The sequence below is a fragment of the Capra hircus genome (assembly GCF_001704415.2).
Source record: "Capra hircus breed San Clemente chromosome X unlocalized genomic scaffold, ASM170441v1, whole genome shotgun sequence".
NCBI lineage: Eukaryota > Metazoa > Chordata > Mammalia > Artiodactyla > Bovidae > Capra > Capra hircus.
The window spans coordinates 25,814,243-25,832,445 of NW_017189517.1; the positions used below are offsets into that span (position 1 = coordinate 25,814,243).

An 18,203-nucleotide genomic window follows, 5' to 3' on the forward strand; every position below is an offset into this window, starting at 1 on the left:
AAAATAAATTTATTTCTAACTTTGAATGACAGGAAGCACAGAGAGTCCTTTACAGGATTAAGATGACATCATTTTCTAAAGATATCCAAAGAAACCATTTTTTTAAAAGAAAACATTGCCTACTAAAAATATCATGATGTACAGAAAATCTGGACTAAACTTACTTTGAATATCCTCTCAAAGTCTATTTTTCCATACTAGGGAACATAGACACAAGTTATCAAATGCCTACAGAAAATGGATGCTGTGATGTTAAGAGAAGAGGTAGAAAGGGGAAAAAAAGAAATCTCAGCCTTTAATTTTTGTGTTCAACTTTATACACAGTTTGCATCGGTAATATACATTTAGTGTTCCATTTATTTTTAAATGCATCAGAAAATCAATCATGATAGATCTGTGACCAATACAAACATTTCTGAATTCAAAAAATTCAGTTAGAAAAGTCAATAAACTAGCACTTCTGTAAAGATAATTATTAAACAATGGTAATGTATATTTACTCCTTATTTCAGTTCTAACATATCCAACATCACTTCTTTCTTGTGCCATATAGGAATAAAATTTAGCAGGAAGTAAGCTATCTACTGTATGTTTTAGGGCCTAATAAAATATTTTAGTTTGCTTACTTAACGTTCTTCAAAACACAAATCCAATTCAAATAATGATAATCATTCCTTATTCAATAACTGGTGAAGTAAATATATAATAACCATAAAAACTATTTTGAATAAATTTTACACTTACTCAAAAACTACTAAAAGGAATACATCAGAGACTTGGTATAATGTTTGCTTGGGGACTATGCTGTGAAACTGCCAGAGAAGCATTCCTTTTGCACTCAGTAAATAAAACTGCCATGGTATGGACTTCAGATAGACCCATCTTAAATGGAACTTTGCTTTACAATAAAGAATGTTACAGAGGTTCTGGTGTATTTTTTCTTTAAAGTAATAATTAATTGACAAGTAAGTGAAATGCAATAAGGAAATGACCTATAATTTCACTAATATTTCAATGATACAAAACATGAAAATACTTGTAAAATAATTAACATCTAGATTAATTAACAAGAGGAATTCTACAGCATGATAACTATGAAAGCAGTATGAATGATTGCTGTAGCTTTTTAATGATCACTTTATTTGTAACACTGTCAAATTTTTACATTAAAAACTAATAACTAAGGTACATATTTGTAATTTCTTACTTTATTACCCAAGTTTTCACTAAAGAGAGATTTTTGTCAATGACTTTTTTTAGATCCAACTAAAAAATAACTAATTAGCTCAAATATTTAAAGTAATAAATTATCAATAATTTAATTTTTAAAACTTTTAGTCATAAAAAGCTTTAATTCTTTAAAAGCTCCGATTTGACCCTCAGGGAATGTGAAGAACACATCTGTATCCTAAAGCCAAAACTTAATTATATGGCTTCATGACAACAGATCAAAAAAAGTAGAGTTGCTCTTAAACCAATCCTTATTATATCATTTGGCACAATAGCTTTTACCTTTTTTATATATCATTGAAACACCCAGGCCAACATTTCTAGTAAGTTGCATCCATATTAAGAGGTAACAAGTGCAAATAATCACATACTTAAGATATGATACTTGCTTGACTACTACAAAAGTAATTATACTTAAGTTTTTCTATAGGAAACTGAGTTATTCATTACAGTAATGTTTTTGAAAAATTCCTGCACTACTAAAAATGTAAATTTATCCATCTTTAAATTAAACAAGGGCTTTATATAATAGTATGCTAATGAAAAGATTTATAGAGTGGTCTGTATTTATTTCATCATGTTAATTGAGGATCAGTTAAGATTTACAGGATCCACAAATGGACATATTTTCTAATAAAAACCTACTCCTCAGCTGCTGCGCTCTGAATCTGAATATAACCAAAGGCAGCATACTGATGTAGTAACGTTCCTGAAAGTCAAGACATAAACCCAAACTTTGGCAGTTTTATCAAAATTTCCTTGATAATTAAATACTCTGCTAGTTTTCAAAAACCTTACTGTTTTGTGTAACATTTTCAATACAGAAATAAAATACTCTTCAAATAATACATTTCAAAAGATGATTAAGTTTTGCAAAATTAAATAGTATAAATTAAGCATATTAACATCGTTTTTCTGACAACATGAAATAACCAGTTTAAGAAAACTGCAATGGACTAAATAAAAAACACAAATGTCACAATGTGAGGCACATTTATCCTCACATATTACTGAAGTTACAAAATCTACTAAAATATTTTCAAATTCCATTATTACATTTAAAAAACTGCAAAAATGCTTAAGACTATAGGAGAGTCATGAATTACACAGGCACTTCACATGTAAACAATCTACAGTACAACTGAAAATATTTTGGCACCAACCTATAATACTAAAAGAATTCAATATAAAGCCAGAGTTCTGTAATTTCTACTCACTTTTTTCTATAAAACTAAGACCAAAGACTGAAGAAATTATGTATAAACTAGAATCACAAGTATATTAAATAACTCAAATATAGAATTAGTTTTAAATTGGTAAAAAAATGATTACCTTATCCAGATGTTTACCAGTATGCTATGATAAAAAAATTAAACCTAATGTGATTATTATATTGAAATCACATTTTAAACTTAGTATTAATCTGATTATTGAAAAATAATCAAGATTATTAGCTAACTTAGTAAAAAGAGAATTTGAATTTATCAAAAACTCTTATTAAGTGGATCTAGTTTTCCCTCAAAAGAAGTTTGGGCAATTCAAAATTGAATTTTGATGTTTTAACATGATTTTTCTTAAATCTAAAGCTTGAATAATAAAATTATTTTTGACTAGACATCCTTATTCATAAATTTGAGATATCTGAAATCACTTCAAATAAATGAAACTAGACATTTAGGATTTTTTAATGTTATGTCAAGCCGTAGAAAGCTGAGATGCCTTGGTTGTAGGTAATTCAAGAAGAGCCTGAACTGTGACACCAACTTTCACAAGACCTCTTTCTTCCAAAATATGATGAGGCAAACAGAGTCTTTCCTGAAAAAACAACAAAAAAATGATATCTAAACATGTGCTTTTTAATAGTACAGCAAAACCTCAGTAAGTCAGAACTGAGTTTTTATAAAACTCCAGGTAAAAATTAAACCATTCTAATGAAATAAACTTTTAAGATGTCTGCTTCAGTAGATTTTTATGGTATGGAATTCTATTTTATGGGCTGTATTTTTATCTGAGGTTGATCTGATCTACACAATAAGAAAATATTTTTAAGTGAGACGGCGGTGTTAGCTGTTCCCTAAGCCCTTGTGCTAGAGCAGAAAGAGCACTATATTTCCAGCCAAGAGATCTAAGGGTCATATGGAGTACTAAAGGTACTAAAATTCCCTGAGATACTGTTTTTTCATCCTGAAAATGGAACTGTATGAGAAACAAATAGAAGAATCTATATATGGAAGCATTTTAAACATTTTGTAACCTGCTCAGTCCTATACAAAACTAGCCACTCTGGTTCCTTCTACCAGTTCTTAGGTTCCATGGTCTGTGATGTACATAGCACTTCAGTACTTTTTTTGTCATAAGATGACTTCCCTCCAGCTTCTAGTGATGTTGTGTTGCTTCTTAGTTCAAATAGTCTAGAATTTGATAAATAACAACTGTCTTCTCTTCTAAGTCATTATATATGTCATTTCTTCACAATTCTATGAGAAAGAAGGTTTAGAGACAACTTTGCATTAGGTTTCATTAGCCTTCAGTGATCCTCTTTTAACATTCTTAATGTTTCCAAGGGTTCTGTCTTCACCCTCTTCTCTTTCTATACTGTATTCTCTCCTTGGTATTCTCAAAGCCTCATCAAAATCACAAGGATTTTAATTGAAGATATGCATGAATGTGCACAGCATCAAATAAATTTGGTAGCATTTTTTGAAGAAATGATACAGTCTACTGCTTCAGTTGGAACACTCACTAATCTCAGGAAAATAAGCTAGTAGTGGATAGAGTAGACGGCAAACAGACCATTTATAGGTCCCATATGGTCCATGATTTGGTTTAGGTGACTAGCATAGTGTTTTACAACATTACTTTTTTTAATCCAGTGTTTCTTGAAACACTGGAAACTTTGGCAAGATAAGGCCCCTAATCCCAATGAGTAACAACTATATCTTCCATCCTGATAATTTTCAAATCTTTATTTCCTGCCAAGATCTCTCTACTGAGCTCCAGATATAAACGTCAACTTGATACAGCCAAATGGATGTCCAACAGACATATCAAAATCAGTATGTCCACAACAAAACTACTTCCTTACTAAATTAACTTTTCTGTCTGTGTTCTATACCTCAGTCAGTAATACACTATTCAGTCTCTCTCAACATAAACCTGGGAATCATAATCGTGTTTCTTCCTTATTCCCCTGACTCAGTCATCATATACTACTGATACTATCTCATTTATCAAAGTAGTTCTCAAAAACTATCTTCTCACTCCAATTTCACTGCAACATTTATTGCCCTCCTAATATTTCTCTTGTTTATTCAAATAATCACCAACATATATCAGAAACTAAAAAAGGTTTCAAATCAATGGCATCAGCTCCCACCTCAGAAACTAGAAAAAGAAGAGCAAATTAAACCAATGGTAAGCAGAAAGAAGGAAATAATCAAGGTGAGAGAGGAAACCAATAAAATTAAAAAACAAAATATTAGTGAAAAAAATCAATAAAACCAAATGTTAGTTAACTGAGAATTTTTTTTTTAATTCACAAAATCCCTAGCTAGATTAATCAGGAAAAAAATAGAACAATACACGAATTAACAATATCAGGAATAAAAGAAGTGATGCCACAGGAGAGTCTACAAATACTAAAATGATAAAAAGGGGGACATTATAAACAACATTATAGCAACACGTTTGACAAACTAGATGAAAAGGACAAATTCTTTGAAAGACACCATATATCAAAGCTCATACAAGAAGAAATAGAAAATTAGAATAGCCCTATATTCATTAAAGAAATTGAAACTGTAGTTAAAAAATTTCCTACAAAGAAAACCCCCTGCCTAGGTGGATTCAAAGTTCAATAATGACTGTGACTAAATATTTAATGAGTAAATAATATTAATTCTATCCATAATATTCCATAAAAGTGAAGAGTGGGGAATACTTCCTAACATGTTCCATGAGGTCAGCATTACCTTGACACCAAAACCAGACAAAAACTTTAAAAGAAAGAAAACTAACGAACAATAACCCTATTGATATAGATGCAAAAGGGCTAAACAAAATTTTAACAAATTGAATCCAACAACATAAAAAAAGCAACAACAACAAAATCCATCATGACCAAGTGGGGTTGATCCCAGGAGTCCAGGTTTGAGTTAATATCTGAAAACCCACCAATGTAATTAACAATGCTGTGAAAGAAAAAAATGTTAACTCAGTAGATGTAGAAAAAGCACTTGACAAAATTCAACATTCATTCCTGGTAAGAACTCTCAGCAAACTAGAATCATGTATCTCACAAGGAACTTGTATCTGGAATATATAAAGAAATAATAAAAGGTGACTAATTCAATTAACAAATGAGCACAGGATTTGAAAAGACATTTCTCCAAAGAATATATACAAATAGTTAACAGGCACACAAAAAGATGACCAACATCATTAGCCATTAAGGAAAAGCTAATCAACATTTAAATTGAAAAATAAATAAATAATTTAAAAAACCACACACAATGAGACCACTTCAGACCTCCTACTAGGATGACTAGAATCAAAAAGGTAGACAAGAATAATCGGTGAGGATGCAGAGAAATTAGAACCCACATACATTGCTTCTGTGAATGTAAACTGGAAAATAATTTAGTAGTTCCTCAAAAAGATAAACAGAGAGCAGATATAACAGATATAACCCAGCACAGAGCAACCATTTAACCTACCACATAACCTTGTTAACTAAGAGAATTAAAACAAGCATTCAAACAAAAACATGTTCATGAATGTTCACAGTAGCATTATTCATAATAAACAATGAGTGGAAACAGCCCAAATATCCATCAACTGACGAATGGTGAACAAAATGTGTTACATACATACAATGGACTATTACTCAACCCCAAAAAATGAAGTACAGTCATGCCTCAGAGATAGTGAGACTCCAGTTCTAGACCACCAAAATAAAGCAAATATTGCAATAAAGTAAGTCACATGAATTTTTGTTTCCCAATGTATATAAAAGTTATATTTACATTATACTCTAGTCTCTTAGTGTGCAATAACATTACATCTTTTTAAAAAAACTTAATTAAAAAATATTACTAAAAAATACTAATCATCATCTGACAGTGCAGGGTTGCCACAAACCTTGAATTCATAAAAAATGCTGCATTTATGGTGCACAATAAAGTGAAGTGCAATAAACCTGAGTATGTCTGTACTGCTTTATGCTACAACATGGATAAACCTTGACAGCATTATGCTAAATGAAAGAAGCCACACACAAGACTCCATATCATATGACATTATTAATATGTAATGTCAAGAATAGGCAAATTCATACAGATAAAAAAGAGGAGGGACTGCTAACAGCTAAGAGGTTTCTTTTGGGGTGATAAAAATATTCTACCCTTATTAATAGTTTGCTGTCCAACTCTGTGACTATACTAAAAACCATTGAATTATACACTTTAAATGGGTGAATTTTATGATATATTAAATATTTTTTAAAATAAAAAAACAATGTGTGTGCCCAGGCCTAAAAAAAAGATAACTTCAATCCATACCTTTCAACATATATAAAAATTAACTAAAATTTGATTATAGACCTAAATGTAAAAATTAAGACCATAAAAATTCTAGAAATAAATATAGGAGAAAATCTTTGTGACCTTAATTTATGCAAAGATTTCTTTGGTTTGACACCAAAAGTACAATCACTTTTTTAAAATGACAAATTACAAAAAATTTAAAATTTCTGCTCTTTGAAAGATACTATAATGAGAATGAAAAGACAAGGCAAAGACTGGGATACAGTATTTGTAAATCATATATTGTATCTGATAAAGGACTTGATCCACACATCCAATAAAGGACGTTATCTACAATTTATAAAGAATCTCAAACTCAGTAAGAAAACAACTCAAAAGATAGACAAAAGATTGGAACAAACACTTCATAAAAGTCATACAAATGGAAAATAAGACCTTGAAAAAATGATCAACATCATTAGTCTTCAGACAAATGGAAACTAAAACCACACTGACAAACTGTACATACGTATTAAAATGAATAAATTTAAAAAGACACTGACCATATTGAATATTACTGAGGATGTAGAGGAACTGGAACTCTCCTACGCTGCTGATGGGAATGTAAAATTATATAACCACTTTGGAAAAGTTTTATACCCAATGTTAAGCATATACCTCCTGTATGTTCTAGCCATTCCACTTTCATGTGCCTACCCAAAATTAAAGAATGTATATATCCAAAGACTGGTACATAAATATTCATAGCAGCCTTATTTATAGTAGTCCCTAAAACTGCAAACAATCCAAATGGCCATCAACAAACGGGTCAATGGACTGACAAATTGTGATATATTCATATAATAAAATACTACACAATAATAAAAAGGAATGACCTTTTTATACATGCAATATTATGAGTCTTAGAATAGCTACACTGAGCAAAAGAAGCCAGAAAAAAAATTGTACATATTTTATCATTCCAGTTATATATAACTCCAGATGGAAAATGCAAACTAAACTATAATAACAGAAAACAGCTTTTAGTGGTTGACTAGAGGATTGCAAAGTGATATAAGGAAACTTTTGAGGGTAATGGACATGTTCATTATCCTGACTATGGTAATGATTTCATGGTATATGCATATGTCAAAATTCATCAAACTGTATACTTATATGAACTTTATTGTACGTCAATTATACTTCAATAAAACTGTTAAAAATACAAAAATATCCTAAAAAGTTAAATTTAAAAACTGACTATATATGATCATTTTCAAGCCAGGGAAAAACAAATTGAAGCTAAAAATAAAATCTCTCCTTTTGTTACCAATACCTAGAGAGTTTTGAAAATGAAAGCTGATGAGCCACCTTTATGGTGAGGATGGGTGAGTCACTAACTCTGTCATAGAACAAATAGGAGAAAGAAGATGAGAGCATGCTAAGTAGAATGGTTTTCATAAGACCTTTCCTGTCATTCTCCTTGCCTAATGTATAAAGAAAGTGTCAGGAGTAAGTTAGATTGTCTTTCAATTCATGTAAAAGAACAGAAATAGAGAATATCCAAGTTAGAGGGTGGGTTCTGGAATTAGATCACTGGGGTTCATAGTTTGCTTCCACGTTTACTAAAGTTTTAGTAAAAGTAAAGTTTAGCAAACTTGGATAAGTTTTCTAAGCTCTCTGTGCCTCAGTTTCTTCATCTGTAAAATGTCATTCATTTAATAAATGTTGACTGAGAACCCCTCATCAAAAAACTCTTAAAAACTGACAAAACAGGAAAATATACACAACGCAATAACAAACTTGAAAAATAACCATTTTTCTTTCTCACTAAGAGATTAAGAGTGAGTATATAAAGAAAGAACTAACATAAAGATGCTTAGGAATTAAAATTTCAAAACATCATGTCAAGCATAGACAAGAAGTAACTAGCTTGCATATAGCTTCCAAATTAAACAGTAATTCAACTGATTCTCTCTATATAAATTATATTTATTCACTTGTAGGAAGAGGTCACAGTAGAATTTGTAAACCAGATTATTATGACACTATTGAAAAGAGAACTTAATAATCACAATATTTAAGTGTATCAGAACAACACATGGTACACCTTAAACTTACAAAATGTTATGTCAATGATATCTCAATAAAATATACTTTAAAAAATAAAAGGAAAAAAGTACAACTACATTGTGATCTGCTAACAATTCCAAGTCCTCTCAACAGTTCATCATGTTGTTAAGTTTATAATGTTATCAAAAAAGCAATTTTTTGATTTTTCATTTTCATTATATATTTATAATATTGCTTTGTTAATTTAATACTATTACAATTATTACATAAAACATAAGCTAATTTCTACAAATGTCAGAAAAAGTTTATCCAGTGAGGTATTATCATAATGTTACTAAGATTTCCAAATTGACATTTTAAATAAAGTTTTAAATGTTGTTCACACTGAATGCAAATCTTCCAATCAGAGTCTATTCTTAGATTAAAGGAATCCAAATATCCTCTATCAGGAAAAATAAGAGTAGCAACAGCATCACAATCAACCTGTCATATGACCAGTAAGTTATGTTTATTCGATGATGTGCATGGTTAGTAAATTTTTCTACATATGTAGCTATTTTACAATTACTTTAAAAGCAGCTTAAAAATCATTCAATAGGCAGCTTTTATGTTGTGGGGAGGAAGGTGGGAGGGGGGTTCATGTTTGGGAACGTATGTAAGAATTAAAGATTTTAAAATTTAAAAAATAAAAAACTAAAACAATTAAAAGAAAAAAAATAGGCAGCTTTTACATTTAAATATGGAATTCAGTAGAAGGTGAAAAGGAAGGTATTCATTTTCATGTTCAAAAAGCATTATTCATGCCTACTGTGAAGAAGCCAGTTTGTATGTAATAAATTCATATTTAAAAGATCATTTTGTTAGAAAAATAATTACCTGTGAGACACCCAACTTTTTACAAGCGTCAAGAAAATTTTCTACATTTCTTCGACATTTCGCCATGCTAAGTTTAGGCTGCAAAGTAAGAAAAATAGTATATTTTCAGGTATATTTGTACAAAACTTATAAAAGCTGAAAATTATATTTATTGAAGAATATTATTTAAAGATTGTTTCAAGCAGCTTTATCTTCCTTTAGAGAACTAACAAACTGTAGCCAAAACTTACCACTGCTGGTGATGGCACATGAATACTAGCTACAGAGCGTGGCCTTATATGATTGGCTAAATGGCAAAGAACAACCCCATCCATCAGTGCAGCTCCTATGTCATCAGGCAAAATTACTTTTAACCTGGATTCAAGATTCTGTAAAAGAAACGGGTATAAATCACAGACATTCTATTTAAATATATATGTATATAACTAATCATTACATAATCTAAAATTTTAAAGAGTACTGAAAATAATATATTCTTTTTTAATTTTCCAAGTTAAACCCATTTCTATAAAGCAGACCTGAAAGGTCAATGTGACTTACATTGCGAAGCTGTCGTATTTGTTCTCGCTCTTCCCGTAGATGTTCCATCTTTCTTCTCATTGTAAAACCTGGATCTGCTGCCCCATATTCCTGGCGAGATGAGCGGCTGAAAGCTATAAAAACAGAAATTTCCTAGCTTATTATAAAGCTAATCAGAAGGATCAACCATCGGCAGGGAAAGAGGCATGATACAAAGAACTAGAACAAAATGACATAAAGCACTTTCATTATTAATGAATTCTAATATTTTTTTACAGAATATAATTGAAATTTACTTATCTGCATAATTGAAAACAACAGGGAAGACAAGTGTAACAACTGCTACCACCTATAGATGTTCTTACTTAAACATATGTTATTAGAAACATGATCCAGGTTAAGAAATCAGCCTTTATTATCTTTAAAGAAATAGGAAATTATTCTTGAAGGTCAATACAGTTATTCAGGAATAAAAACTATAATTCAATACCTTGCCAAGTAACATGGATCCATTTTCTTTTGGGCTTGCCAAATGCGAAAAGATCCCTTTTTAAAACCACAATATAATGGAGTGCTATAATTTCAAACAGTGTTTGGTCTGCTGGCAGAGTGGTCATTCTAATAGCAGTCACAGTAGAGTAGAAATAAGACTGCAGTATATCTAAGGCAAAAAGCTGAGGTTTCAGGAGCTTGAAGGTAAAGAGGAAGAAAGAAATGGGGAATGGGAATTGGAAAGACAAATAAGGTTAAGAGAAAATTACTTTTAGGAGAGGGGAAAGAATGAATCTACGTGTACTTAAAACTAAGGAATCAATCCCATTTAAGCTGAGAAACTAGTTTTGTATATAACCAATAGATTGTATTTGCAGAATATATATTTACCTGATCTAGGCTTCAAGCCAAAGGGACCATGTGAAAAAACATCAGTTCTATCATACTCCTAAAAACAAAAAACAAATAAAATCTTTTTTCTTTCAAAATAAAGTAGTTATATTCATGCCAATTTTGAGAAGTATTTTTTTTCCATAATTAGTGGAGTAGAGAAAGGTAAACTGCAGTTTAATTCAAACAGATAATGTTTCATTTTTAAAAGGGCTACAAATATTTGCTAATTAACTTCTCTCTTAGTATAAGGGAAATGAAAGTTATTGAAGTGAATCAAATAAACATATACTCTTTTTTCTAATGAAGAACCAGATTAAAGTCTCCTGAAAAATGGAAAAAAGTTTTAATGAAAAGATAAGTGAAATTAGTGACATTTACTTACTATCTACTATGGACTTGACCCTTAGTGGATAATCTGAGGCAAATATACACATTCAAACTAACAGTGGCTGCAGAGTGATAGAGAATAAAGCATTATTTCTTCTATCTGAATTCACATTATTTCAAAGTGCTTTCAAACAGTAGTGTACTGTGAAAAGAAACGTGGTATATTTAAAAAATCTGAACTTAGAGTCAGAAAGTTTAGACTAAGTTTTAAGCAAAACATTTAATTTTTCTGTAACTATCCTTTCACCTTTAAATAGGCTGCTGTAAAAATTAACTGAGATAACTAAAAGAAAGCACTTTGTAAATTATAAAATGGAAAGATAATGCAATTTTAACAGCATCTTATTTAATCTGTACAACAACTATGAAGTTGTTAGAGTTTGGGCTTCAGTCACTCCTCTACCATTTATTGACTGAAGTCTTTAGGAAAACTTATCACTCTTGAGCTGCAAAAGGATGAGGATAATACCCAGCTAGTGGGACTGCTCTTAGGTTTAAATGTACAGGCAAGCACTTTGTTAATAGTAAAGCACTATACTAATTGTTTTTACCATTTTCCTTTCACTGATGAAACTGAAACAATCAGCATTCTGGTGACTGTCTTAATTTTCTGATTAACATGGGATAAGCAATTCAAGTTGAACATCAGCTGAGCTACCAAAACACATGCTCACCACCTATCTATCCACAAGCCTGTTTGTCTTGATTATTTCAGTTCAAGTACTATGAATTTCCAGACAAAAATTTAATTTATCCAAATGTAAGGAAAATGTGTTACAAAAGCAATATAATTTGAGAAAATTGGCACTGATCCTCTTCTCATTGAGCATAGATCATAAAATCACAAAAAATCTAAGAAAATAAGTTATCACCTACATTTGTTATAACTGAAAATAAAAGAAAGGATTTACAAAAGCATGTGACAGAGATGAATTTTAGCATATCCTAATTTAAACTGTTTTGAAAAAAAGAATGTAAACCAGTTTACCTGCCATATAAGTAATTTAGAAACATGTTTAGAAAACTAATGTCCAAGTCCATCTTAAAGTTTTATAATGCAACTGACCCAAAACAATACACAAACAATTCTGGCTTTAAAAAAATCTAATACCACCTATATAAAATGAAATACTGTCTAATTAACCAAAATTATATTGTGATTTTGGATTATCCAAATATTTAGACAAAGTCCTGAATTCACCAAATAAATAAAAAATCATCTATTTACTAATGCCAGTACAGTTTTAGAATACTAAGTAATCTGAAGTAAAAGAGCTATTGTTTAGAATTTTTAAAATTTATCTCATAACATATTAAAAGCAACAAGTTTAACTAAATTAGAAGAGTCAATCATTCAAACCAAAAGAATATTTGGTTGAGATCTCAGAAACTCTTAACTTTCATCTACCCCTTTTCCCCATGGCCCCTCCTTAGGTCTAAGATGCTAGGAAAAGTGTACCCTCTTGTCGATAGGAACAACCCACTACAGGGATGTTTCTCGTGGAAAAAGGAAGTTTTTCTTGCATTGCTTTCAGACCTAATTGGTTATGAGAAAAACCAAAGGCCATTGCACAATGCTGAAGTATTTTTTTCAAATTTAAAATCTGAAAGCTACTCTTGTCATTTATTTCAAAATATGGATGAATTATAAAACATAAAAAATTTATAAAGTGAATTATTTCATGTGATCTATAGGCATTTTTCAATAAGTAATTTAAGTGATATTCATTATGAATATTTGTACCAAAACATGGTGTTCTTAGAAGTTTTTGTAGGCTAGTTTTGTACAAATTAACCTACTATGGATTTTTAAATATGGGCGAATAAACTACATTTACAAAAGAAAGATGAGGTTAGAGAGAAGTGACAAAGAAAACCTATGTAAACACATTTAAAAAACAGAACTTGTACCTCAGATGATACTGGCGATTGTGGTGACATATTAGCATTATCACTGTCTTGCTAAAATATAAAAATAAAAACATGAAACATGAAATTAAAATATGAATGATGATTCAGACATGTAAAAGGAAAACCGAAACTACTAAAGAAGGATCTGGAAAATACCATCCACCACCTTGCCAAAATGTGGTCTGTAGACCAGTAGCATCAGCATCTTCTGGAAGCTTGTTAGAAATGCAGAATCTCAGGCCCCACCCAAGACCTACTGAATCAGAATCTGTATTTCAGTAAAATCCCCAGGTGATTCATAAGCAATTTAGAGTTTATAAGTAGTGTCTACTTACATCAAATATTTTCTTACAAGTTTATTTCCTTTAAATATTACTAATGAAAAACCTTTCTATATTTCTTAGAAAATAGCCACAATTTAAGATTAATTCCTGATAAGAAATGGCAGCAATATATTCTAGTGTGAGACAGACACATGGACGCATGCAAAAATTCCATCACCCCAAATAATAACATTTACCTGGAAAATTACGTTTATCTAATATAAGCTTAGAAATAATGACAAAGAACTGAACTGCATAAAATACTACTAAATGGTTCATGTTTTTTCTCAATGACTACTACTAAACAAATACAAAAATCTTAACATTTAACCTTGAATATACATACAAGATAAAGTATACATTCATCATCAACAAATGATTACTGACTGTCTACTATATGTCAGACACTGGTGCTAGACCCTGGGAATATTGAAACTTAGTAAAATATCATTCACTCAAGGATCTCTCAGTCTAGGGGGGAAAATAGATTCATTTACAGAAGTAATACAAACTTCTCAGAACAATAATAGAGCTATGCATGACATATTATTAGGCACAGATAAGGGATACTTGGGGAAATGGTGGGGCTGATAAGTAAAGGCAAGTTTCCTGAGAAACTAAAAACTGAGTAGATGTTTAACAATATTCCAAGATGAGAGGACAACAAGGACAAAGGCACAGAAACAATAAATGCAAGGATGAGTGCAGAAAACCTTGTGCTGTGCTCTGTTTAGTAGAAAACCTTGTAGTTCTGTATTTTTGAAGAGTATGGTGAAAGGAAGGTAAATCGTGAATTGAGGCTGATGTGGGAAGCCGAAGCTTGATCAAGAAGAACCCTAAATTTACCTTTTAAGTGATGAGGAGACAGAGAAGGTTTCTAAGCAAGGGAATGGCCTGATCATATTTGCGTTCTTTGAAACAATCATTGGCAGCAGAGAGGAAAATGGATTGGAGAAAGGGAGATTAAGTATGCTACTGCAGTAGTACAGGCCAGAAATGATAAGGGCTTGTGCCAGAGCAGAAATGCAGGTGGGGAATGTATTCAAAATATTTCTGTATCCAGAAAAAAAGAGAGTAGGTTTTGGTAACTGATTAGATATTGAAGCATGCAGGACCAAAGTGGATTAAACATAAAAAGGAACAAAGAAATCATCCAAGCTGAACCTCAAACCTACAGTACAACACACACTTTTTGGGTGATTCCATATCTTAAAATTAAAAGAGTTTTCAGAAGTCCTCTCAAGTATTCAACATCAAATTAATTACCAATCTGTCCAAACTAAAGTACATAGAGTTACTTAAGTATTTATAGTGATGAGACTGTATCATTTCAAAAATGCCAGGCTGATGTACAAGTTAAAATGATGAGGTAGAAAAATTTATAGTAATGCTCAAACTGTAGAAATCTAATTTTAAATGTTAAAATAGTATACAGAGTTGTGAAAAGAGATTAGTAAGTTTCAAAGGAAAAATCTCAATTGACCACCATGCTGATTTAAGAAGATAAAATATGCAAGAATTTTAGTTAGTTTTAATATGAATGTTAATAAAATTCTAAGACCAAACTACTAAGAACATGTGGAAATTATATAATCAAATTAATACCAGTCTAATCATGCTAATTTTTGTATTATTGGAGAAAATCCACACATTAAATCAATAACAAGATGGATTATATTTTACCCTGATTGAGCCAATTACATATGAAAATAAATGTTTTAAATAATTGTTAATATTACCCTCTTTTCTCACCTCATTGTTTTCATTGCCACTTGAACTCTTCCTTGATGATTTATACTGAAAAATATTTAAAACACATATTTTATTTTTCCTTAGATGCGAATTTTCTAACTAGTAAATTATATATAAGGTTTATTCACATTTTGATACTTTTAAATTATCTAAATTACATGTAAATTTAAATTGTATGTAAATATCTTTAAACTGTTTAATTTCATAACCATTTTAAACAGTCCTACTACTATAATAGCTAACACAAGTAATACTTTCTACATGCAAGGCATTGTTCTAAGTACGTACATCAAGTAACATTTATTTCCTAAACCAATCTATTTCCCATTCATTCAGGTTTGCTTAGTCTTGTCTTAAATCCTCCTTTTTCTTAATCCACTATATACAAAACATCAGGTCAGTTCTTTCTGAAAAGTCTCTCAGACTTCTGAATTCTCTCAACTATTAAACTATTAGTCTATTCTAGGCCTTATTACCTCATGCTTAGTCTGCAATCTTACCATTCAAAAATGTCATTCACTTTTAAGAAACCTATTGATTTTAGGTTAAGAAATACTACATTACATGTATATATTGACTATACAATAATAGTAACAGTGATAATAGCTAACACTTATACTAGTGCTTACTATTAACATATACTTTGCACTGACTGAAGTGTCTTGTATGTATGGACCCACTTAATCTTAACAACTCTGAGGTAAATACTGTTATCTCCATTTTATACAAGGAACAGAGGTAATATGCTTAATATCACAAATGCTGGAATGTAAAAAGTGCTTTTACTAGGATCAATAATCAAGGAAATACAGTTTTGACACAAGGAATCTGGTCTCATCACTTCATGGGAAATAGATGGGGAAACAGTGGAAACAGTGTCAGACTTTATTTTGGGGGGCTCCAAAATCACTGCAGATGGTGATTGCAGCCATGAAATTAACAGACGCTTACTCCTTGGAAGAAAAGTTAAAAAAAGAGAGCATACTGAAAAGCAGAGATATTACTTTGCCAACAAAGGTCCATCTAGTCAAGGCTATGGTTTTTCCAGTGGTCATGTATGGATGTGAAAGTTGGACTGTGAAGAAAGCTGAGCACCAAAGAATTGATGCTTTTGAACTGTGGTGTTGGAGAAGACTCTTGAGAGTCCCGTGGACTGCAAGGAGATCCAACCAGTCCATTCTAAAGGAAATTAGTCCTGGGTGTTCATTGGAAGGACTGATGCTGAAGCTGAAACTCTAATACTTTGACCACTTCATGCAAAGAGCTGACTCATTGGAAAAGACTCTGATGCTGGGAGGGATTGAGGGCAGGAGGAGAAGGGGACAACAGAGAATGAGATGGCTGGATGGCATCACTGACCCGATGGACGTGAGTTTGAGTGAACTCCGGGAGATGGTGATGGACAGGGAGGCCTCGTGTGCTGCAATTCAGGGGGTCGCAAAGAGTTGGACACGACTGAGTGACTGAACTGAACTGAACTGAACTGAAAGTTCTTCTGATTCTGCCATCACAAAAATTTTCCTGCAAATCAGTGGTAGATTGACCTTTTTCAAAACACTAACTTTTCTACTGAAAAAAAAACTAACTTTCCAATTATGTCCAGATTTCTCTGCTGGCATTCAAGGTTCTATTTAATGCCCCCTTTACTTATGCAGAATTATCTTCCAAAACTGTTCGAAAAACAGCTAACCTACCTGGTAACTCATCCACAAACTGGAGGATGAACAGTATCAGGGATTATAAACATAAGACCTAAATTCCTCTACTGTCTCTCCTGTGGCTTACAAAAACTATCAGTAATCTACCAAGGTGTTCTTGGCAGCCAATCCCAGACAAAGCCTCAATACACTTTCAACCCAGTGTTCCAGATAGCCATCAAACAGAGCTGGCATGTGTGAATAAACCTATTTTCCACCCTTAAGCATGTCACTGATGGCACTTGTTCTATTTCAATAACAGAGTGACACCTGGAGAGTGAACACCAGGACCCCAAGAAAGCATCAGTCATAATACTGAAGGAGAAGAAACTCATGGATGTCAAAACAGGGGCACTGCCCAAGCTTGTTACTGCTGCAAGATTTCACCTCTAAAGGCACTGTTGAAGAGTTTCAAAAAGGTTTTCAAAAAGGTATTACAAAAAGGTTTTCAAAAAGGTTTTACAAGCATGTCACTGGAGTTTCTATGCTTACATGCTTTTCAACTACTGCCTTTCTTAAAAGGAACTCAAACATGAGCAGTTATACAAGTACCCACTGAAGAGGACACAGTCTGCATTCCTGACCATGACTACCTTTGCCCAAAAGCCCTGATCTTTACTGAATCCTTTCATATTTTAATTGAGAATTAACACCTGATAAAAGATGACTAGTAGAAAAACAAACCAAACACAAAAGAATGACATTTTAGTAAATAATAAGCTAATTAAGTCTGGAGAAATACATACAGAAATTTGTATGCAGGTCAAGAAGCAACAGTTAGAACTGGACATGGAACAACAGACTGGTTCCAAATCAGGAAAAGAGTACGTCAAGGCTGTATATTGTCACCCTGTTTATTTAACTTATATGCAGAGTACATCATGTGAAATGTCAGGCTGCATGAAGCACAAGCTGGAATCAAGATTGCCAGGAGAAATATCAATAACCTCAAATATGGAGATGACACCACCCTTATGGCAGAAAGAGAAGAACTAAAGAGTCTCTTGATGAAAGTGTAAGAGAAGAGT

At 31.7% G+C, this 18,203-nt stretch overlaps 1 protein-coding gene across 1 annotated transcript in view; it reads right to left on the bottom strand.

The window, feature by feature from the left end:
- Window positions 1-305: 305 nt before the first annotated feature.
- The window catches only part of LRCH2 (leucine rich repeats and calponin homology domain containing 2), a 105,242-nt gene continuing 87,344 nt past the window's right edge, over window positions 306-18,203 (bottom strand). The window contains exons 15-21 of the mRNA XM_018044281.1: window positions 15,479-15,523; window positions 13,404-13,454; window positions 11,103-11,160; window positions 10,242-10,354; window positions 9,932-10,069; window positions 9,702-9,779; window positions 306-3,045 (exon numbers count right to left, since the gene is read on the bottom strand). Coding sequence (XP_017899770.1) covers window positions 2,926-3,045; window positions 9,702-9,779; window positions 9,932-10,069; window positions 10,242-10,354; window positions 11,103-11,160; window positions 13,404-13,454; window positions 15,479-15,523 — 603 coding nt within the window. The 3' untranslated portion in view covers window positions 306-2,925. The remainder of the gene's footprint in view (window positions 3,046-9,701; window positions 9,780-9,931; window positions 10,070-10,241; window positions 10,355-11,102; window positions 11,161-13,403; window positions 13,455-15,478; window positions 15,524-18,203) is intronic.